We start from the raw sequence: 24488 nt of genomic DNA, 5'->3' as shown, positions 1-24488 counted from the left end.
GGGCTTGGCTTCTCCAGCAACTGGTGCATGGCCTCAGAGAGGTCAGGTGGGAGCCTGCCTTTAGCTAGGCATTCCACCCTACTCTAAAGAGAGAGGGAAGACCCTGGGAGCAAGCCAGGACCACTCTGGAATCTTCTGGAGAAAGGGACCACCTCTTTGGTGCTGGGGCAGGGTGCATGGGGGTTTGCTTCTAGCCTATTTCAAGGGGAAGGGTGGGGCATGTGCAGGAAGAAGCTGTTGGGGTGGGTGGGAAGGGTTGCTTTTCCTTTGGGATTAAAGGCTGTGCAGCACGTTTTACAGCAGCTCTAGAGCAGAGCTGTTTTTATATTCCTGTGAATGAAACCGCTCTTGGAAAATGATTTTTTACGGGTGGGGGGTGCACTTTCATTTTCAATTGACTTTATTAAATGAAAATCCAAACTTCCATTCCTTCCCTTCCATCCCCCTACCCTTCCCTCTTATCCTTGTATTTATTAAGGAGGGAATCTTGGTGGATGAGATTACCTTCTCCTTGTCCTACCTACATATCCCACCTTCTGTCTTCCAGATCTGAGAAATAGCCATTTTTTTTAAGGCCAGTCTTAGCATGTTTTCTTAATGTGACATTCCCACCCCAGGCCAAGAGAGACTCTATGACATATATTACAGAGAGAATTCTATATAAATATATATATAAATATTATAGATTATATACATGTGGGCATGGGCTTGGATGCTCACTGCCAATCCTGCCCAGGCCTCAACATCTCTTAGCCTGGGGAGATGGAAGGGAAGAGGCTGGGAAGGGCCAGAGGCTGTGTTCAATGACACTAAACAGAATGTGGTGGCATCCTCTGACTGTGAGTGTCTTATTTGGAGGGGGGTGGGGTGCTTAGAGGACACTGGGCCTAGACACAGTGTACAGTGTACAGTGACAGGATAAGAATGCTAAATGGAGGGGCCAGGAATTTGGCCTAGTGGTAGAGTGCTTGCCTAGCATGCACGAAGACCTGGGTTCGATTCCTCGGTACCATATACATAGCAAAAAGCCAGCAGTGGTGCTGTGGCTCAAGTGGTAGAGCCCTAGCCTTGAGAAAATCCAGGGACGGTGCTCAGGCCCTGAGCCCAAGCCCAGGACTGGCAAAAAAAAAAAAAATGCTAAATGGAAAGCACAACTGCAGAACTAAGCAAGGTATCCAAGGAGGGAGTAATAAAAAGCCCGGAGTGTAGGACTGGGCACTGGTGGCATATGTCTAGTTAATCAGGAGGCTGAGATCTCAGGATTGAGATTCAAAGCCAGCCCAAGCCAGAAAGGCCATGAGACTCTCCAGATACCCACCAGAAAACTGGGAGTGCCACTGTGCTCAAAGTGGCAGAGCACTAGTCTTGGGTGCAAAAGCTTAGGTACAGCATCCAGGCACTGAGTTCAAGCCTCATGACAACAACAACAACACACCATGGGGGGGGGGCGGGTAGCTGGGTGTGTACAAAGGCTCAGAGCACATGGCCCCTCTTTCTGTGGAAGACAAGCTAATGGCATGGGCCACAGCCACCATTCTTCCTGATGCTGATTTGAGAGGACAAGATTGTGACTGCCCCAAGTCTGCCACCCCAAGAGGGCACCCGACTCTCCACCCCAGGAGGACTGAGGGGCCACTCTAGGAGGACCTTGGGTGTGAGCGATCCCTGCCTGGTGGAACCTGCTTCTTCCCAGGAGCTGCCACTGCTGGAATCGCTCCTGGGCAGAGTGGGACAAGTGGGTCACTGCAGAGGGGAAAGGGGAGATGTGTGATCTTGTGGCTAGCTGGAAGTAATGAGGGACCACGAATCTGGGATGGGCAGCAGGAGGGCTTTCAGCCAGTACAACATGGCCATCGTTGTTGGGCCATAAAAGCCCACACCTTCCTTGTAGAGCCTTCAGTCACCTTGTCTTTTCCAGGCAGCAGCACCTGACAGTTGTCTTATCCACATTTTAGTGCTTGAAGCCGAGGACAGAGGCTGGGGTGTGCAGCTGGCTTCTCCTGCCCTAGAAATGAGCCTGACCTGGAGCAGTCCTGATAGAATAGAGCGGCATAGGTGGACAGGGGTCTAGGGTCCCAGAGAAGCAGCTCTGGACAGTGTGGAGACACACAGTGGTACCACATTCCCCTCCAGTGGGCCACAGTCATTCTGGACTTCCCTTCACCCCTGCCCCACTGAAATGGAAGGATAGTCAGACAAAGCCAGAACAGCACTGGGTCAAGAACCCTGGGAATTGTGGGGAGGGGAGGGGGCTGGGGACTCCATCCACACAGCAAGCAAAACCAGAAAGCCCTACGGGAGAGCAAGGGGCTTTTGCTTCTCTGTGGGGACCCTCCCTGCCCAAGATGCCTCCTTTAAGATGATCACTCTGAAATTTAACAGTCCCTGGAAAGGACAAGATATAGTATAAGCTCTCCAAGTCTGGGATAGTCTGCTGCACACCAGTGTACCCTTTGGCTTGGGCCCTAAAAACCTCATGAGGAGGACCCGGGAGGGGATTGGTGGTCATAGGATTAGTTCATCCTCATCCTCCTCATCAGTAGATCGCAGACTGGGGCCCTGCAAGATGTCAGCCAGCTCCTCTTCGGGCCCTGGGCTCTCTACCAGCTCCAGCTCTTCCAGCTCTCCCTCTGCCTTGGGTGGAGCCAAGGACTGAGGGGATTCGGGGGAAGAGGGTGGCACAGGGGTCTCTGGGGAGGCAGGAGCCAAGTCCTCTGCTGCAAGGGATCCAGGGCCATCCTGTGGCAGGCTCCAGCCCTCTGCAGGAGGGGGTGGACCCCCAGGTCTCTTCTGGGTTGAAGTTGTACTCCTGAAGCTGGCAAGGGGAGGGCGGAGCTGCACCCCAGATTTGGTGTGGCCCTCGATGGCCTTCTGTAGCTAAGGAAGATAGGGAGAAGAAAGAGATTGAGAATGGAAAAGCAAAAAGATGGGGCTAATGGAAAAGAAACAGACAAGAACAGACACAAGAGGAAACAGGAATGGAAGACTGAGAGGCAACAGGAGGCGGGAGAAATGGAGAAATGGACAACAGGAAAGAAAGGGAAAAGATACAAATCGGAAGTAACAGGCACGTGACAAGAAGCTGTGCCTATGCACTGTGACTCTGGTTTAGCCCATCCAGGTTCCTACCTGCAGCCCCCACCCCGCCCCCTGCTCCCCTTAATGACTGTAGCCTTCACAGGCTCTGCAGTCTTGCTCTCCTGGAGAAACTTTCAGAAAGCACCTCAGATTACCTCTTCCAGTGCCAGGACTCCCCTGAGTTTCCCCATGCTGGTCACATAGGCAAGATGGAGGCCGAGGAGTGAGAAGAGCGTGTGAGTCTGGGTGGGGAGAACACAGGTCAGCTCACACCTCGCCTTCCAGCCCTTCTGCTCCCTGAGCAGTCAGCGGGGACCTGCCTTGTGAAGGGTGGTCTGCTCCACCAGCTGGAAGGGCGACTGGTCGATGCAGCAGCAGTCAAAGCACACAGGCTGGCTCAGCTGCTCCTGTTCCCAGACCTCGATCTGCAGGGGGCAGAGTAGGAATGTTGCCAGTCTCACGGAGGCCTCTGCCACCGCTGTGACTGGGTCCTGCACTACGCAAGAACCATCAGATACTCTTCCAGGGGACAGTCCCATCCCTGTTCTCCCTGATCAGACCTGAAATCCCAACTTCTCCTTCAGGTACCTAGAACAGGGCTCCTTCTTCCATTCCTCCACATCTTCTTTTTTTTTTTTTTGAGCCCTCAAACAAGCAGTCTAATTTCCCACCACTCCCTGGCTCCAGTCACACGACCTCCTGTTCTTCAGAGGCCCTTTTCCACTGTCTCTGCTGTTGTCATCACCTGTTCCCGACCCTGCCTGACGACACTGTGTGTCGTTCCTGCTTCAGCTTCCATCTTTTTGAAATGGAGCGCTGGTCACAATCAGCTTTGTGCCACGGTTTGTCTTTCTTCCGCCTGCTGGAGAGTAGTATGTTGTGCCGGTTGTCATTTGTTGAAGACTGAGGAAACCAGGTAATCGCCTCTTGTAAGCAAAGCTCCCAGACTATTTGTTGACTTGGAGCAGACTTCCATCTTCACATGGCACTTAGCTGACTTGAGCAAGTCTTTGTTTCTGTTTGTTGTTCATTCTGTGACAGAAACATCCTCTTATCTTTTGGGCTTCAGATAAACACACTCAGATCCCCAAGATTCCAGATGCACCATGTCTCTGGCTACCACAATTGACAGACAGTTCACCCATCAGTACTTTCTGAGTGACATTGTACTGAGCCTCTTCTTTTCCTTATTTGTCTAAATCTGTACTTCTAAGCTTCAGAGAATATCAATACAGGCAAGCATCTGTTCCACGATTCAGTCCTTGACTGACATTTCTGGACCCAGTCAGTCACATAGCCTCTAAACGCACATTCTCCTGACCTAAAGATTCATAAGCACTTTATACATCTCTCAGCGGGGAATATGACCACTTTGCAGGCACGCGGTAGACAGGGCTTCGGCCTAGGTGTACGATGGCTTGCATTCATCACCCTGTCATTCTGGTCCTGTCTAAGGTCATTTCAGCTTCCAGTTTTGTCTTTCCCCTGTGTAACAGCAGGGCAGAGAATTTTCAGAGAATGGTCACCAGCAACGTCTTCTGTCACGGGCCTTCTATTGCTTCACATGTGTTAGCTCACTGAACCCCCTCAACAATCCCCATCTTTATCTTCATTTTACGGATGAACAATTGGAGACAGCAGTGCTGCTCATCTGTCTGAAGCTCCACAGGCAGTGATGGACGGAAGCCTCAGCTTCTTTCCAGCGGGGAGGAAGATGGTGGTATTGGTCGTTGTGGTAAGCTGAGCATGAGTTGGGACAGAGCTCTGTGTGTATACTCGATATAACAGACAGACTTAAACAAATCCTAACAGCGACTTCCGGTGAATTCTTTTAGAACTGAATTCTTTCCCTATTTCCCATATGTGACCTACCCCCATACTATTTTTTGTCAGAAATCAACATCTTGGTATCACCAAGGTTATTATCTGAAAACTGCGCTCGAAATATGCTGCATTTTGACTCTTATTGGATCTTTTCCCTCCAAAGTATATCAAGCACAGAACTTGGTAGTTAAGTCTTTTTTGAGGAAAGATATAAGCTAGACTTACAAGATCTATCTTCTTTTCATACCTGGCTGTACTTTGTTTCCAGCCATTATTCAATAGCCTTTCTGATCCATCCACTAGCTGTATTTCACTTTTGTTGGTGGAATAAGAAATATTTACACATATTATTAATGTTACAACCTCACAAAATATTTAAATACAGTTATGGATCAGCTAATTCTGCTATGGACAGGACAGAATGCCTCTTTATGTGTTTCAAGGAGTATCTAGGGGAAGAAGGTTCCTTTCCTTCCCTTCCTCCCACCTTCCCTCCCTTTGCCTGGGCACTGTCCTTGAGCTTTTCTGTGCCATTTCCAACTTTTTGGTAGTTAATTGGAGATAAGAGTCTCATAGATTTTCCTGCCTAGCCTCCTAAGTAAGTAGGATGACAAGTGAGACCCTCTGATGCCTGGCTCCTTTCCTTCCTTTCTACTTACCGTCTTTCATCCAAGCTTACAGGACTCCTAGTTTTTAGAATATATTTATTCTGGATGTCCAGTAAGATGTGTATTTTTATAATGGCATCCAGCATGGCTTTTTGTCAGCTACAAACTTTCAGAGCTTTACTACCACTTCAGCTTTCGCAGCCAGCCTGCACTCTCTTACTGCATGAATAGTTGCTAATGGACTTTTGTTGTTGTTCTACGACCTCTAGGGACCATTCTGAACAGGCAGCCAATCACTGTTCTACTTTCTGTTTGCTCCTCACAAACACATAGACTCAGCATTTGCTTTTTTTTTTTTCTCATGGACTCGATAATCACCTCTTTTAGGAAGCAGGCATCTGTTGCCATTATTTTCTTTCTGCTCACACTTCTTCCCAGCCTTACTGCCTAACATTTCCATTGCCCCCTGTCTTCAAAGCCTGACAGGTTCAGTGCAGTAGCCTCCATGCTCCATGACAGCATGTTTTCCTTTTGAAAATTTTTTTTTTGCTGGACTTTCTCAAGGCTATAGTTCTACCACTTGAGCCTCAGTACGACTTTCAGCTTTTTTCTATGTATGTGGTACCAAGGAATTGAACCTGGGTCTTCGTGCCTGTTTGGCAAGCACTCCACCACTCGGCCAAACTCCCAGCCCCTCCTTTTGAAATTTTAACACAGCTATTCCAGACAGAGACTCATCAAAGAAAGAGAACTATAGACCCATTTCTTTGATGAACATTGATGTAAAACTCCTCAACAAAATACTGATGAATTATCTTCAACAATCCATCAAAAAATTATACACTATGATCAAACAGGATTCATCACAGGGATGCAAAGCTGATTATATGTAAATCAATTAATGTAATTCATTACATCAACAGGAGCAAGGACAAGAGTCACATGATTATCTCAATAGATGCAGAAAAGGCATTTGACAACATCCAACACCCCTTAATCCTAAAAGCTTTGAAGAAACTAGGAATCCATGGAATATTCCTAGTATAATAAAGGCTGTAAATATGACAAACATATAGCTTGCATTATGTTTAATGACAAAAAGCTAAAGCCATTTCTCTAAAATCAGGAACGAGACAAGAATGCCAATTCTCTCCGCTCCTATTTAATATATTAGAATTCCTAGCCAGAGCAATAAGGCAAGATGCAAGCATAAAGGGGATCCAAACAGGGAAAGAGGAAGTGAAACTCTCCCTCTTTGCAGATGGCATGATTCTGTATTTAAAGAGCCCTATAGACTCCACTCCCAAGTTGCTTGAGCTGATTTGAAACTTTGGCAAAGTAGCAGGGTATAAAATTAACCCTCAAAAATCAACTGCTTTGAGGGCCAAGAATTTGGCCTAGGGGTAGAGTGCTTGCCTAGCATGCACAAAGACCTGGGTTCGATTTTTTGGTATTACATACACAGAAAAGTTGGAAATGGTGCTGTAGCTCAGGTGGTAGAGTGTTAGGCTTGAGGAAAGCCCGAGGATAATGCTCAGGCCCTGAGTTCAAGGCCCAGAACTGGCAAAAAAAGTGAAAAAAAATCAACTGCTTTCCTATATGCCAACAACAAGAAGAGTGAGATAGGAAAGCAACTCCTTTTGCAATAGACTCAAAGAAAATAAAGTACTTAAGAATTAACTAAGAATTTAAAGGACCTTTATGATGAAAACTTTAAAAATCTGAAAAAGGAAATTAAAGCAGAATGAAGGAAGTAGAAAAACCTTCCATACTCCTGGATTGGAAGAATTAACACTGTTAAAATGTAATCCTGACAATACCCATCAATATCCCAATGTCATTCTTTAAGGAAATAGAAGACGCAATCGAAAGTTTCATGTGGAATAATAAAAGGCCTTGTATAGCAAAAACAATCTTTAGCAGAAAGAACAGTGCTGAGGGAATATCAATACCAAACTTTAGATTTTATTAGAGATATAGTAATCAAAATCACTTGATACTGGGGAACAGTACCCCAGAACAGGCCTGAGGACCAATGGAATAGAACTGAAGACCAAGAAATCAACCCGCAGACCCATAGCCACCTAATCTTTGATAAGGAAGTCAAAAAATAGGATGGAAGAAAGACAGCCTCTTCAACAAGGGGTGCTGGTAGAATTGTTTAAGCACTTGCAGAAAACTAAAGTTGGATCCTTCTATGTCAACCTGCACCAGAATTAACTCCAAATGCATCAAAGACCATGAGGTAAAAGCAGATACGCTGAAAACTTTACAAGAAGGAATAGGAGATACACTAAGTCTTCTTGGCACAGGTCAAAACTTTCTTAATAAAGACCCAGAAATATAACAAATTAAAGAAAGTTTGGACAAATGGGACTGCATTAAACTGAAGAGCTTCTGTATGGCAAAGGACATAGCTAGCAACTCAAATAAAAAAGCCACAGAGTGGGAGAAGATTTTCACTAGTCATACAACAGATAAGGGCCTCATATCTAAAATATATCTACAGGTATAAAATTGAATCTCTCCAAAACAAATCTTCAAAGAAACAACTATTCCATTAAAAGGTGGGCTAGACTTAAGGAGAGATTTCTCTGAAGAGGAAATTAGAATGGTCTATAGACACACGAAGAAATGCTAGACATCTCTGGACATAAAAGAAATGCAAATCAAAACAACTTTGAGAGTCCACCTCACTCCAGTTAGAATGGCCATGATTACGAAATCTAATAACAACAGATGCTGGAGGGGATGTGGCCAGGAGGGATCACTACTACACTGTTGGTGGGAGTGTAAACTCATTCAACTACCCTGGAAAGCAGTATGGTGATTCCTCAAAAGACTAAACATGGAGCTCCCCTATGACCCAGCATTTACCCAAATGCATTTACCCAAATGTCAAGAAACAAGGGCATACAAAATCCACTAGCACAAAGATGTTCATTGCAGCACTATTGACCACAGCAAAGATATGGAACCAACCCAGATGCCCCTCAGTAGATGATTGGATCAAGAAGATGTGGTACTTATACACAATGGAATTCTATGCTGCCATCTGAAAGAATGACATTGCCCCATTTGAAGGAAATGGAAAGCATTGGAAAAAATCATTAAGTGAAGTAAGCCAGATCCAAAGTAATATAGGCTCAATGGTTTCCCTCATTTGTAATAATTAGTACATGTTTCGGACTCTCCTAGAAGAGGATTACAAATAGCTTGAAACCTAGGTACATAAGGTCATATATGATGAGACTAAATGAAAGGAACTCTAGAATATGGAAACAAGATCTTTATTTTGTGTGATTGTTATTCTTAATATACTATGTTATTTCTCTTCTCTTTTTTTGCCCTTATGGTTAATCTCATATTGTTACTGTTATCTGACTTTGTTACCTGATATATTGTATATATGTTTATTTGAAATAGGGAAAGGAAAGGGGAAAACAAGATGATTGGGAGGGGGTGAGGGGAGGGAAATGGGGACAAAAACATAAGAGGGGATATCAATGTGTGAGAAGTAGTGCACCCACTACTTGATTAATATAACTCTAACCCCTCTATACAGTACCCTGGCAGTTAAAAGAAAGAAAAAAAATTGAAACAAAAAAGAAAAAGAAAGTATGGAAAAAAGTAATGATGACTTCACTGGCTATAACAACCTATTTAGCTGCTGTTCTTAGCTTACCTCTTCAGGCGACATGTTATCCACTAAATCCAGTGAGTCCTAGAGAAGACACAAGACCATGCTTGTTACATACTAGTCATAGTTCTCCAGGTAACAGTAATCATGTCCCCTGACAGGGCCACAGAAGCCTTGGTTCAAACTTATCTTTGTGTTGTTATTGTTTGATGCCAGTCTTAGGGCTAGAATTCAGGGCCTGAGCTTTTCTGCTCAAAGCTAGTCCTCTACTACCTAAGCCTTCACTTAAAAATTTTTGGTCATTAATTGGACAGAAGAGTTTTATAGACTTTTCTTGCCTCGTCTGGCTTTGAGCTGTCACAGCTCTCAGTCTCCTGAGTAGCTAGGACTTCAGGCATGAGCTACCAGCACCAACGTCCAAGTCATCATTTTTTTTTTGTCTCAGCAAGGCAAAATTTACTTCTGCACAGAAGGATGCACCATCAGCCCAAAATCTAGCAAGCAGGAGCCCAGAGCTCGAATATTTATTCCTAATGCAGCAGGTCCTGAAGTCATCATTCTTAATAGGGACTCTGTCCTCCTGACAAAGAACCAGTTTCTCAGTCCTTCCACCCGCCTGTAAACATGTCCCCTTTACCTGGCTTGTTTTCTTCTTTATGGGGCGAGTTCTGCCAAGCAAGCAATGTAGCAGGCACTGGAAGATGGAGCCTCTTTGACCTGAAAGGGGTGGAAAGTAGGAGCGGATGGCCCAGAGGATCTCAGATGGCCTCTGGCACTATGACACCAAAGGGCTTGCTCCACGGGTGTCTCACCCCATTGGATACCTCTTTTCTACCTACGTCCTGACTCCCTGGGACAGCACTGTGTCCTATGGATCCGCAAGGACCCCTTCCTGCCATCCCCTTCCTGCTCCACCTCAGAGGTGCAGCCCCTAGGTAAGGCGAGCCCAGACGTAACACACAGGGTACCAGTTCAGGAGCAGGCTGGGAGATCTTCACCTGTGGGCTCTGGGGCTTCTGGTGGCTGTGTGTGGTTGGGCAGGGGCCCATTAGGTTCTTCAGAAGACAATGGAGCAGTAGGATAGACAGGAGGAGGAGGAGGAAGAGGAGGAGGGAGCTAAAAGAAAAGCAAAATTTCTCAGTCTCAAAGAAGAGGCTGTTAGATAATTCACTGCCCGTATTAGAGGATCTTGGGGAAACTCTCTTTGGCTCCACAGCTCAGAATGCCCATGTCCCCTGGATTCTCATACACACTAACATCTCTTGGGGCCTCTCTAGTCTCTGGCGCTCTACTCAAAGTCTGGCATTACCTTTATCAGGGAGAACCTCTGTACCTACTTTTCTCCCACTCCTCTCCTCTCCCAGCCACTGTGCAGCCCAGCCCAGCCATCACTAACTGGTGGGGGTGTGGCTGGTAACCCTTGCTGATGCCTTTCTCCTTGCTCCATTCTGTCCTTTCCAGTTGGCTTTTCCCAGCTTGGTCACCTCAGTCTTCCCACAGAGGTCCTCATCTTCATCCTCATCCACAAAGGCGAAGGATTCTGGCCGGCTCCGAGGCGCCATGCCAGGGAGGTCCTCCCCATTCAGTCTGGCCTGGCCATTGTAGGGCAGCTCTGACAATTTCCTTGCCATTTCCTGAGCCGCCCGCAGTCTCCGCTCTGGACACAGGTGGCGTTGTAGGAGGGACTGCAGCTCGGAGCGCTCCACTGAGCCCAGCAGGATCATGGAATCTGGGAGACATCAGGGCTCCTTGAGCACATGTTCCACACTCTCTAGCATCAGGAGCTCAGAGCCGCTGTCTTCCTCCCTAAAGCCCTGCAGGGCTAACCTTACTCCCCCCTATTTCACCCAGGGAGCACTCACAGACCCCACAGTTCTTGGTGCTAAGGGGTTCTTATTTGGATGCTACCGTTGCATAGATATTTGCAAATAGGTGCACTCAACATTAAAATAGTCTAATCAACCAGATCCAAACAAAATGAAGGAGGAAAAGCTCTTCAGTTAGGTTGAGATGTGAACACACTGGGGTTAAAGAACAGTGTACAAGCAATTATAAGCATCATGTGTTCTGCCTTACAAAAGAAACAAGGAAAGCATCCTTTACCCCTCACATTTCATCACACAAAGATCCCGTGTCCTTCTAGGATGTGAACAGATGCCTGATTTTCCCAAGGAGGCATTCTGCTACAACAACGAACAGTCTCAGTATGTTTTTAAGACCATGAAGTTGCAGCGGCGGTGCTGCAATGATTTTACTGTTAAGCCTGCAGCTCATGATAACACATCAGATCTGGTGGGGAGCCATTGCTTTGGGAGCTCCTTAGATGGGGTCTGCACTGAGGGAAAATATTTGAACTAATCTAATTTGAGAAAGTCAGAGGCTCTGATTACCTGAAATCCAAACTCTCAATTTTAATGGCTCCAAAAAGCCCTGCATAAATTTTCCCAATTGTGCTAATTCAAGCCAGAGGGAAATATTTATAGAATATTCAGGCAATACATAGAATTCTGGACATACAGAAGTTTTAGTCTCTTCTATAAAGGAATACTCAATCTAGTGAGAAAGACAAGACATAACTACATAGCCACAATATGAGATGATTTAAAGCAGGATGAAGTGCCAAAAGGAGGCAAGGAAGATGATAAGAAGACAAATGCGAAAGTGCTATTTACTCAAACATTCATTACTCTATAGGGCATATTTTTTCCTCCTTAGGCTAGGTATTAAAGAACACATATGATTTAGTTAAGTAGAAAAGGCCTTGTGATTTATAGTTAATTTATACTATTTATGCATATCTTATTGGTAAATTTGCCTTATTAAAATATATTTATAAGCTCTAATCACTGTAAGAGCTGTGTTTCCTGTCATTCACAGACATGCCCTGAGTGACAAAAGTTTGACTGCCTGATGCCTACATGTCCCAGTGCATGTCAAATAAATCAGTACCCAACTATCTCCTGTCAGCTTGAACACTATGAACAAGTGTTCTTGTTGTAGCCTATTTACTGCCAGATTGTTTTTTGTTTTTTTTTTTTACATCTTTGGCTGTATGGTGATTTTCCATTTAAAATGTACTCCCTGCAGTAGTGCTGGAATAGTGTCTAGTGTTGCTAAGCATGAGAAAGTTATGTTATGTCTTATAAGAACATGTGCTGGGTAAGCTTCATTAGTGCATGATTATAAGGTCATTGGCAGGGAGCTCGAAGTTAATAATTCAACATCTTCTGACTAAAGTAGCTCTGAAACAGAAACCCACAAAAACTCAGTCACACACTGACCGACAATTATGTGTTGACAATAATAGTGTGAATAGAGTCTCAAAAAATATATTGTGATATTTTCCTTATGAGTGGTTGTCTAGCATAATGTTTGCTAGTTCTATGTGCCTGGAGATTTTATAGAATAGAACTGCCATAAAGAATGGGACTCTACTGTATTTCTTTTTTCTTTTCTCTCTTTCTGTCTCTCTCTGTCTGTGTCTGTGTTTGTGTCTGTCTCTTTCTCTCTCTTTACTGTGTTCTTATGCATGTACTTCCAGCTGTACTTTTCCTTCTTTAAGAAAGACCATATTCTTGGGCCAGGAGTTTGGCCTAGTGGTAGAGTGCTTGCCTAGCATGCACAAAGACCCAGGTTCGATTCCTCGGTACCATATACAAAGAAAAAGCTGGAAAGTGGTGTGGCTCAAGTGAAGAGCTCTAGCCTTGAGAAAGTCTAAGTGGTCATGCCCTGAGTTCAAGCCAGGACTGACCAAAAAAAAAGGAAGACCATATTCTCTACTGAGCACAAGCTGGTCCTCACATAGCAGGTTAGATGGCCCTAAAAACAGGCCCATGTGGCAGTGCTTCCCTTGTCTCTATGTAACCTCATCTGGGTCCCCTTTTTAGGAGTAGGGCATTGGCCTCCTTTCTCTCCACTGACCTTTGGAATCCACCAGTGGTAAAGTCTTGACTGTGGTGGTCTGGAGCAGGGTTCTCAGCTCTCCATATGTGCAAGAAGCCGAAACAAATTTCACATCACGTACCATGATGTCCTCAACAAAGATTGTAAATTTACTACAGAAGAAGGAAGCATACTGGGTTAGCCCCACTATATGTGCCTCTGCCTTTCCTATCCCTTTCTTCTTCCCATGCGGTATGCCATGCACTTGGTCATTTACAGTACTTAGTAATCACATGGAATCATGGAAAGAATTGAAAGCAGTGTTTCCCGACATGAACCATAACTTCATTTTCCACTTTAGAATTTCACAATTCCCATCCAATTTAAACTAATTCCAGCTAGTGCCCCTGACCTGAGCTGGTTCCAACCAAGGTCAGGCAAGTAGGGAAGCTTCTTGACCTGGATGATGCTGTCATAGAGGGAGGGCTGCAGGCTCTGAGCCACCATGTTGGCCAAGATCACAGCTACCATCATGGGGAGGATGTGAGCGATCTGACCCGTTAACTCGAAGCAAATCACTGCTGTGGAGACCGTGTGAGACACGGCACCCGTCAGTGCTGCTGCTCCTGGAATGACAACAACATGTCGCAGGGTTAGAGCTGCCATTTTGAGTGTGGATAGTCCCTGGGGGTGAGATGGGAATGGCACAGAGTGGGAGACAAGGTCCTGGTCAGTACCAGCACTCCCATGGTAACCAGTTAAGACTGCTGGCTCACAGACAAACACTCTTGGGCTACAATCCTACAGCTTTCAGTAAGTCCTAAAAATATTTGTGTGTATTCAAATATTAATTTGTAATGTGATCTAGTCTTTGCTTCCGGAAGTTTGAATCACTCATAATTGCACATTTGAAAATCCAGTGGTAACATTTTACCTTAGGCTATGATGCCAACAGTTAATGAATGGACAGAGTGAAGCCCCAAGAATTGCCCTGTGGAATGAGGGCAATAAGACCTGTATCAGGTCCAGATTCTATGTCTCAGCTGTATAGACAGAGCTTAGTTCCCTGGGAATCCTACGCTCTCTCCTACAGAGTGAAGCCTTTGTTAAATGATTTCTAAATCCTTTGAAGATTTAAAACATTATGATTCCAGAGGTTCACTGAAGATAGAATCTATCTTGCATATTCCTAGTTGCTTTCTCATCCACCCAGGTAGTTCCTTATGGATTAATTATATATCTTATCTAAATATGAGGGAGATATCTTGTGCAAAAAAATGTTGGGAAAGGCAAATGTGAACACATAACAGTAAAAGTTCTACAAAGGGAAATAAAGGGAAGAATGACATGATTAGGTGCAGAATACAATAGAAATCATTGCAGACAGGCTGGGAGTTTGGCCTAGTGGTAGAATGCTTGCCTAGCATGCATGAAGACCTAGGTTCGATTCCTCAGTACCACATACATAGAAAAAAAGCCAGGAATGGTGCTGTGGCTCAAGTGGTAGAGCTCTGGCCTTGAGAAAGTTGAAGGCCCTGAGCCCAAGCCCAGGACTAGCAAAAAAAAAAAAGAAAGAAAAGAAATCATCACAGAGAAATGTCCACCAGTGAGGATGGGGAGAGATATCTGAGAGGTAAGACTTCTATTTATAAATGAAATTTTTGTAAAAGGAAGAGAATGGAAGAGTTGGGTACCATCCGAGCTATAAAATGGGTTAGTTCTCCTTCACCTAAGAAAGGACTGGCCTTATATGTTATAGGATTTTATTGAGGAGGCGAAGGAAGGAATGGGCATAATAATGCTGGAGACAATACTGATCACTTTATTAGATACAGCTCTATCTCAGAAGTCATTTTAGAACAAAGAAATTAAGGTTCAGAAGGGCAACTCTTTTGCTCCAGGGTAACCAAGGTAACAAGTGGCAGGGAAAGCCTAGAGATCAAGTTTCTCAGTCCTTCTCCATGTGTTCTTACTCCACACCAATGTGGAATAATTCCATACCACAACTCAGATTGAGTATACTGAGCCAGGATTCTTCAGAAGGAAGGAAAAAAATCATTTACCAAAACATTCAGACAAATTTCAGACTAAGTTCACCTTATTTTCCCACTTAATCCCTATTAATCCCTTTGCCACGTGAGGACATTGAGGCTCACCGATGTTCCATTAAAAACTCCTGAGAGGCAGAGCCAAGGGTTCATTATTTGAATGGAAGTTGAATTATGTAGTATTAAATAGAGACCATATGGTATAGTCTGGAATGGAGCTTTGTTGGCAGTGTGTGCTAGAATTTGGGGAATGTGGTTTTTGGTTGCTGGAGGGGAGGAGTGTGTCTCACCGATCACCGCATAGCCCCCTGGTAGGATCCTGTAGATGATGTCATCAAATAAGATTCCCTCAGGGAACAGCAAGGCCATGACTTCTCCCACCAGCCTTCCAAATGCAGCTCCTAGAGAGAAAATAAATGGTGAAGTTTTACAAGGTCCAGGTATTCTCTAAGCTTTTAAGCAAACCTGCCCTTGGGTCTTAAAACTGAACCCAAACGCGCAGCATCCATCCCAGTGTTTTTCGGCCACCCTATAATTTAGCACTCAGCAAGGTGCTTACCTAACACGAACACAGGCATGAAGCCTCCGCAGGGTATGGGCATTGTGGTGGCTACAATAGACATCCAAAACTAGAAGAACAAAGGAGGGTTAAAATAAAGGTTAGGAAAACCATCTCGACTCTGCCCTCACCCTTTCCTCTGGCTTCCAGAGTCATTACAGAAAGCCTGAGATGGCCAATCCTTCAAGAGGCCTTCCTGTGTGTCTTTCTCTAGAACCAAGATAGTTGGCTCTTTTAGAGTGAGTAATCACCCACGGCTCTGGGGTAAGAGCGGTTTTCCAGATGGTAAGCATGAACCAACCATACTCTGAGTATATTTTCCCTTTGGCAACCTGAAACAAGGAATAGGGACCCAAAGGGTCCCTCATTCACTGCTCCCAAAGGACTCTCACTTGCTGTATTCTCAGTCCAGATAGTTCACCTCTGTAGACTAGCCTGAGACTCTTGGAGCTACAGGATTCCTTTTCCAGGTCAGGTTATATTCTTGAGAAGGAGCTTCAGCTCTAAATGGCAGATACCTCAAAGTACTAGGGACTTACTATGTGACTAACTTAGATTTGATATCAAGCAAGCCTCATCTGAGGCAATCCTCACAGGAGAACCTCTGCCTGAGTTATCTGATTTTGACATCAAAGTATCTTAAACAAGGATCAAAAATTAGATCTGGAGACTGTGGGTGTATTGCTCTGTGGCAGAGCACATTTTTAGCATTTTTTAGGCAGTGGATTTGATCCCCATTACCAGAAAAAAAAGAGATCTGTCTGTGCTGGCTGTACTAAAATGGCAAATTAGAGACTGATTAGTCAGACAATATAACAGAAACAGTCTCCAGGGTCAACTTTATAAGGGGTATTTTAGTAATTGGGTCCTTTTTTTTTTTTTTTTTTTTTTTTTAGCAAAAACAGTATATACATTCTAAGATAAAGAACACAAAAGAATCAAGAAACAGAACAGAAAAGGAGCAATGCTTAAACTTTAACACATCTAGAGAAGTAATAAAAATATGAAACATAATTTGTAAACTAAGCAGCAGATTTACATATTGCCTCCAAAATAAGGAATAGAAAAAAATCTCAAACTAATTAGGAGTGAGATGATAACAACTAAAGTTTAAAGTTTGTATATTTTTAAGTCATTTCAATTTCATTGTAGCCTAATGAGAAACAAACTACTTATTTTATGAATCCTCTAGAAAGAATTCCTCTCGCAAAGCTGAGAATGTGGCTTAATAGTTGAGTGCTTGCCTAACATGCATGAAACCCTGGGTTTGATTCCTCACTACCACATAAACAGAAAAAGCCAGAAGTGGCACTGTGGCTCAAATGATAGGGTACTAACCTTGTACTAACCTTGAGCAAAGAAGCTCAGAGACAGTGCCCAGACCCTGAGTTCAAGTCCCAGAACTGGCAAAAAAAAAAAAAAAATATATATATATATATATATATACATATATGAAGGAAAGGGACGGGGGAGGGGAGGAAGGCCTCTTAGTCAAGACTACATCTATGTGGCAATGATGAAGACTCATTCCACACTGAGATGAAGCCAAACCTATGCTTGCTTAGGTCAGAATGTGACTATCTAGAAGAGATGAAAGCAAATGAAGACGTTACAGACTGAGTTCCTTGAGGCAGAGAGTGTATTTTGTTATTTCTGTTCTCTGCTCTAGCAGTGCTCTGTAGAGATCAGAAGGAAGGAAGGAACGATAAGCGAGAGGCTGGTCAAACAGTAGTGATGCAAAGTAGAAGAATTTCCTCAGAGCTAATATTTGCTCCTGCAGGGAACTTATTTAGAATGTAAAAACGACCAGACCGTTCTGAGAGGAGACTGCAACAGACTACCCAGAGACAGGATTGTAGGCGCTGTCCTTTAAGCTTCTTAAGTGATTATGATGTTTAAAAGTTTAAAAGCTCTTGAACTATCATAAACCATGTTCTAGAATAAGTATGAGGAAGATAAAAGGCACTCTGTAGGGTCAGTTAGCGGTAAAGCTCCAGTAATAGGAATGATAGGTTACTGACGGGCCTGCTTCCAGGGGATGAAGGAGATAATCCTCCAGATATGTATGAGAATAGAATCAAGATCACAAGGCCCCAAAGTTATCAACTCTGGCAGCACAAGGAATGACACATGAACAGCAAACTTTTAAGCATATAAAGAAAGACATGGAATGCAAATAACTCAAACACCCAATTCTAGAAAACTGGGAAATTAGACACCTATTATCACAGAATTCACTATTTTTTTTATAAGAAAAAGAATTCTACAGAAATGCTAAGAATTGGCTATGTTGAGAACTTAATGATACCAGGTAATAACATTAGACTTATTAAAAGGAAACCCGAGAAGTTAGAATTATATTCATTGTAAATCCTATAATTTATGATGATAGCTTGCTGTGTCTTTAGATTAAAGAAATTCCTTTCACAAATGCTATGAAAAACCTGTATTGTGAGCCTTACATGCCTAGGCTTCAGATCCAACTGTAGAAAAATAATTTTCGCTACTGCTATGGTTTAGGATATGGCGTACGTATTCCCAAGGCTTCATGTTTTGAAATTTAATCTCCGTGGTGAAATATTAAGAGGGTAGAAACTTAATCTGACTACAGTGTTTAGAGTGAAGCCTTTGGAAATCAGTTAGGAAGTTTCATGACAGACTCCTCCTGACTTCCCAAGAGAGAAAAAGGGCTAGAGATGGTAGAGCATGAGCCTAGCAAGTACAAGGCCCTGAGTTTAAATTCAAGTACTACCAGAATAAATAGACAGAGGGATAAAAAGAAAGAAGGGAAGAAAGAAAAGAATACACACACACACACACACACACACACACACACACACGTGTTTTCTCTTACCATACAATGGCCCTGCCCTATTTCAAGATTCTGGTAGCATTGGATAGGGTTCCTTCGCCTTGGATATACAGAACTTTGAGCCAAAATACATCTCAACAATGTGTCTCTGTTATTTCCTGATACCACTGGCGAATAGAACACCTTTATCCTTTAGTGTGGCTCTGCATCCCTAATATTATAATATTAGGGTATGTTTGTGAGTCTGGCTAGTAGGCAGTAGATGCTGGAGAGCAGTGACATCCAGGCAATGCAGGCGTTTGTAGCAATGGATGCTTTTATGTTTATAAATACGGGAGATTATTACAGATGTTCAGCAAACTGCTAGGCTTAAAATATAGTGCAGGAAGTATGTATTCTTTTTTTAATGCACTTCTGATATAAACACTACCAGGGATATTCAGTGAGAAATTAAAGTCCTTTCACAAAGTTCTGGTAGATTTCTCAAAATGAGGTTTAATCTGTTTAGTGGAACTCACATACATAACTGGGAGTCAGGGGAGGTGGGAGGAGCTTAGTAAGAAATATATAGTATTTTATTCTTAAAAAAAGATTTAAAAAATCTTGACATTTTACTAGTATACACAATCCCAAAGTTACCATCTAGCTCAGTCTGGAGGAATATCTAAAATCATAAGTAATCATTACTAGACAGGAAGCTTTATTTATTTATTGTCGGTCATGGGGCTTGAGCTCTGGGCCTGAGCATTGTCCTTGAGCTCTTCAACTCAAGGCTAGTGCTCTACCACTTTGTGAGCCACAGCACTACTTCCAGCTTTCTGGTGGTTAGTTGGCTATAAGAGACTCATGAATTTTTGTGCCCCAGGTTGGCTTTGAGCCATGGTCCTCAGATGTCAGCCTCCTGAGTAGCTAGGATTTACAGGCATGGGCCACCAGTGACCAGCTTGGAGAAGTTTTTAAATATCATCAAAACTTGGACTTGATTAGTGCAAGTAAGTTTGTAGACTCAATATAGGAAGTCAGAGTTGATAAATTAAGAGGAGACAGATACTGCAATGAAAACCCAGAAATCAAATCCCTGATATGACTCCTGTATGACAAAAGTATCAAACATCTTGAAGAAAAAAATAAAAGGGATTAAATAAATAAATGGAGAGCATAAAATATGGAAGTTATAAATCCAAGGACCCGCCCCCCCCCTCAAGTGGACTGGAAAAAACGTAGACAAATAGGGCTTCAAGAAACCCGGAGAACATAAAATTAGAGTCAATACCTGGTGTGGGAAGGACCTGCTAACTAGTCATACCGTCATTGAAAAGAATATTAACTGAACAATGAAGAACAAAGGAGGAAACTTTTTAGTAATCATTTTAAATTATAAGCCTAGATTAGCCAAAGATCATTATTTAAAGACTATGTATTTAGCACATAGTAAGTGCTTAAAAAACATTTATTGACTAAATGAACAGAGGAGCTCACTGTACTGTAATAAATGATACAAATATAACATATTGACTCACATGCAGGTTTGTAAATGGTTTTGTAAATAGATTAGTAGGTTATTCAGGTATTTTAAGGCAAGAAAGTTAAGTGAGGACGTATATATTGAAAAAATGTTGGATTATTTAGGCAACATGTACTATTAGTAAAAGGAAAATCATCACAAGATTTATTTTCTAAGGTGAAAAGAATTGTAATAGGTCTAAGAACTAGGAATGAAAAATTTTAAAAATGTCTTTACGCAGGGCATTTATTAGGAAGCACATGAGCTTTGGTGGATAGATAAGAAAAAGAAAATGATGCAAATGGGATCCATTTTGTTTCTTATTTAGTGAGGAAAAAATATTTTGATTATGGCAAAATTAATTGGAGAACAATAAAAGTTTGTAAAAGTTCTGTTTATCACTGATAAAATTAATTTCAATATTTGATCATTTTTGAAATTATAAAAAAGAGATTACTCACAGAATGGGGGAGGGAGACTATATGAAAATGACAATTAGATACTTGGAGACTGAAGTACCTAATTATCTAATATGTGGGAGGAATTTGGTTAATTAATCTGGGAGTTTTACATCATTCTCTACATTGCTAATCCCTGTCTGGTCTTTGTTTACATGTCTGCAGAAATGTCTTAAGATAACGACTGGAGTTATTAGTAGAGTTATCATCTTTATGACAAACATTACACGGCTGTGAATGGAGGAATTAGCCTAGTTTTTGGTTTACTTCTATGGAGGCACAACTTGTTGAGGTTATGGTTTCCAACAGATTGCTCCTTAAATGGGATGAAGACCAGCTCAAGCTCTGTCCTTTCCAAATCTGGGATTCTTAAGTAGAAACCAAAATCTGGGCAGTCTGAAGGGGAGGAAGTACCTTCATGACGAAGAAGAGAAAGATGATGATAACCACGTGGACCTGGGGGTGAATCCACACAGCCGACTGGCCCAGGCTTTTGAGGTCACCTACTTGCTTTACCCAGGTATTGTTGTCAAACAAGGTACTGATGGCTTCTCGGGGCATCAGCTGTGACAGAAAGAAGCAGAGGGCACACAGGTTCTTCAAGGATATACGATTTCTCAGGCTCATGATTCGGTGTTTTTTGCCTGGTGTTCAGGGGCTGGGCGTGACCCAACCTCCACCCTCAGTCTCCCCTACAGCTGACCTCTCCTGCCATGAATTGACCCATTCCGGGAGGAAAGGTAAAGGAGGCAATGACAAAGGTAACAATCCCAGGATACAACAGGCGGCTGCAAAAGAAACAGAGTTAAGCCTTTTTTCCAACCTTGCACATTCACCCCGGACACCACCAGACATCAGCAAGCTGTGGCAATCTCAGTTCTTTTTAACAAAGAGAATTTTCTTCACAAAAGAATAATCTTGGGGGGAGAGTTTGTTGGAGGGTGGGGAGGAGCTCGTGTTGTTTACTCTCCCACCTACAGTACCACAGCTTCCCACAGTTTTATCATAGCCTTCTAAAGGCATTTAATGTCTAGTACAAAGATAAAAAGGGAGGAACTCTGGGAGAAACCAGAAAGCAAGGGGGGCAGGGCAAGGGAAGGGCAGTGACTCACTGCTTAGCCAGAAACTGGCTGAGGGCCTTGTGTTTTCGGACACCAAGCATGACTTGGCGATGAAGATACACGAATACAGCTCCCAGGAATCCACAGCAAATCCTGAGGGTGCAAGTTATAAATCGGGAACTCTTTCCACACAAGACCATGAACCCTCAGACCCAACCACTGCAGCGATAGAAAATACCAGCCTCCGCCTTTTCTATCTCCCTAGCTTCCACACAGTTGATGATTTACCCAGGTGAACCCCAACTTCCTTGAAGCTTAGGCCCACTTCCAAGTCAGTTGCCTGGGGCCACTCCCAGCTCCCTGCCCTCAGCAAATGACCCCACTCACCCTATGACAGCAAAGGCAGGGAGTTCTTTCAGGTCGAAGGGGAAATCCATTCGGAAGTTGGTTCTAAACAGAGCTGTGATGGTGACTGTAGGGCAGATAGGCAAGAATTAGACTGGGAACTTCACAGGAAGCCAGACAGGAATCAGAAGTTACCACTTTCAAGGATTCTCATATTCCTTTCTCAAATGCCAATTTCTCTTGCCTCTTAAATCTTGCTTCCTATGCACTAAAATGACTCCATCATGTTTTTCCTATCCCATGACCTTGATCCTTGTCTTCTATCTTTGGAACTCACATCACTTCCAAAACAACACCACCTATTTGTTTTCTAAAGCAACCCCTGAGAATCTCCCCCACCCCACGTCCTGCCCCTTCACCAGCACCTCTATTTCACACCAGCTCCACGTGGGGCCTCCCTGTTACCAGCATCCTTGTTCCACACAGCCAGCACACGGAACACAAAGGCACTGAACGTGGCTGCAAAGAATCCTCTCCAGTAGTTCCGAACAGCAAAGTAGGTAGAGGTGACCTCGATGCTAAACAGCACCCCTGGAAGGGCAGGAAAGCAGAATCAGGAGCCGACTACCACTGGGACCTGGGCACTGTGGCTGACACTTGAAGGTAGGGGAGGCAATGGTGGAAAAATAAAAGGTTTTGGTGTTCCACATACCTTCCTGTGCTGTTTTGCTTAGGAGGTTTTTGTTTTGGTTTTTTTTGCTTGCTTGTTTTTCAGATCAAGGATGAGGGTCAGAGAGGAGGGGGTAAAGTACATGCACAGGATTAAGTGGCTATGATCTCTCTTCTCCTTAGAATATAGTTCTGGATGGGATTCATAATGGTGACACCCACAGAGATTCACAGGCAATTGGAATTTCTGCTAAACAGTTAAAGGTAGAAAGCCTCTAGAGCAGCTGCTCAGCTGATCCTGCAGACTCATTGATACTCCCTTTCAGTTGCCCATCTCCTCCATTCCCTGGGGCAATCTTATAATAAATAAAAATAAGAGGGAGCTTAACACAAAACTCTCTTTTTATTCAAAGAAAAGAATGCAAAGGATTTCATTAAAAAAAAAAAAAGCCAGTGGTTCATACCTAAATCCTAGCAACTCAGGAGGGTAAGATCTGAGGTTCACAGTTCAAAGCCAGCCAAGGCTAGAAAGTCTATGAGACATTTATCTCCAATTAACCAGCACAGAACTAGAAGAGGGATTATGGTTCAAGTAACAGAGTACCAGCCTTGAGCAAAAGAGCTAAAGGACAACACCAAGGTCCTGAGTTCAGGCTCTAGCCAAATTGTATTTTTCTCAGTATTATTTCAGAGGAGACATGCAGAAAGTTAAGAGGTGATGTATAGAACAAGCACAAGAGATGGCAAGGACAAAGTAAGGAATGCCAATAGGGCCATAAAAACTAGCATCCAAGACATGCAGAGAAAAAAAATTCTTTCATGTATCATGAATAGGATTGGTTGGGCTTTGTGTAGATGCAAAGTAAAAATTGATGATACAATTACAGGAAACCTGGCTAAGCCTCATCTTTATCAAGTACCATGAAGGATAATCAGGGGAAATTATCATATACTATGAATGGACATGAGATCAACGTGAAGGAAAAGAATGTTAACAAGGCAAGAAGTCCCCTCCTCTTTCTCCACAGTGAAGAGAAGTTTCCTTGCCCAGGACTGGCCACTTGCCTTTTTTTCCCCTTCAGGCAGCATCTCGCAGGCTAGGAATTTTCTTCGTCTGTCCTATGCTAAAAAATCACCTTTCAAATTCTCCAGGGCCTCTGCTTCTCTTGCAGAGGGGATGGTCACCAGATCACCCGAGTCCCACAGTGGGTTGGTGGTTTGATGGCTCTCCATCATGAAGCCACTGTTGAGTGTGGGCAGGGAACTTCTGGTCAACTCTCATGTCACCTTCTCTAGAAATCAATCGTCAAACTCCCTCTTCAGGTAGAAACCTTCCACCTGCATTCCCTCAGATTTTTAGATGACTAAGCACTCGCCCCTTTCAGATCTTGTTATTTATTTACAGAGACTTCTGAGCCCCCAGAAAACTAGGACTTTCCTGAAAACCAGCACCATAGGCAGTGGCTGGGAGAGTTGACGCTCCTCAATGCCTGTTCTAGGGATGTACAGAACAAGAGAAGAAATGCAGCCAAGTGAGAGGAAACCTGAGGTAGAGCTCCGAAAGCCACCCCTCCTATCCCGCTCTTCAAATCTCACCACCATGGAAGACAAACACCTCGCTGCCATGACAGAACACTGGAGCAGGTCTCCAGCCCCTTTTCTTTGCCAGCAACAGAAGGAAAGGCAGCTTTGACTTGCCTGGGAGAAACTATCCAACTTATGAATATTCTATGACTTTTCATTTATTTATTTATTGTTTGAAATCCTAGGTTTTCTTTCCCACGAAACAGATGTGGAACACTTTCCTTAGCTGTCTGTCGCTGTATGCTCAGGAATGAGAGCTAATTTTAATATTAGTCTGAGCCAAACATGTAATGTGCTGCTGAAACAAACTCTTTAAAAACGCAAATGGCCTTTGGAACGTGGCTCTCCTCTCCAACTCGAGATTCTGTTTTCTCTGCCTGTTCTGGTGACTCTGTCCAACCCAGGGTATGGTCCTA

General features: G+C 43.5%; 1 protein-coding gene across 2 annotated transcripts in view; it reads right to left on the bottom strand.

Moving 5' to 3' along the window:
- Positions 1 to 1456: 1456 nt before the first annotated feature.
- Clcn1 (chloride voltage-gated channel 1) overlaps positions 1457 to 24488 on the bottom strand; it is a 33073-nt gene continuing 10041 nt past the window's right edge. The window contains exons 8-24 of one of the 2 annotated variants that reach the window (XM_090332427.1): positions 22285 to 22410; positions 21862 to 21946; positions 21526 to 21627; positions 21117 to 21201; positions 20828 to 20977; positions 15640 to 15709; positions 15371 to 15481; positions 13445 to 13658; positions 13072 to 13205; positions 10635 to 10879; positions 10547 to 10573; positions 10149 to 10266; positions 9788 to 9867; positions 9196 to 9234; positions 3399 to 3503; positions 3234 to 3320; positions 1457 to 2877 (exon numbers count right to left, since the gene is read on the bottom strand). In XM_090332427.1, the coding sequence (XP_090188553.1) occupies positions 2506 to 2877; positions 3234 to 3320; positions 3399 to 3503; positions 9196 to 9234; positions 9788 to 9867; positions 10149 to 10266; positions 10547 to 10573; positions 10635 to 10879; positions 13072 to 13205; positions 13445 to 13658; positions 15371 to 15481; positions 15640 to 15709; positions 20828 to 20977; positions 21117 to 21201; positions 21526 to 21627; positions 21862 to 21946; positions 22285 to 22410 (2150 nt within the window). In that variant the 3' untranslated portion in view covers positions 1457 to 2505. The remainder of the gene's footprint in view (positions 2878 to 3233; positions 3321 to 3398; positions 3504 to 9195; positions 9235 to 9787; positions 9868 to 10148; positions 10267 to 10546; positions 10574 to 10634; positions 10880 to 13071; positions 13206 to 13444; positions 13659 to 15370; positions 15482 to 15639; positions 15710 to 20827; positions 20978 to 21116; positions 21202 to 21525; positions 21628 to 21861; positions 21947 to 22284; positions 22411 to 24488) is intronic. The other variant, XM_090332426.1, reaches the window with a different exon arrangement.

This window comes from Megascapheus bottae, chromosome 5 (assembly GCF_031878675.1).
Source record: "Megascapheus bottae isolate mThoBot1 chromosome 5, mThoBot2.hap1, whole genome shotgun sequence".
Lineage (NCBI taxonomy): Eukaryota > Metazoa > Chordata > Mammalia > Rodentia > Geomyidae > Megascapheus > Megascapheus bottae.
This window is presented reverse-complemented; position numbering and strand designations above follow the sequence as displayed.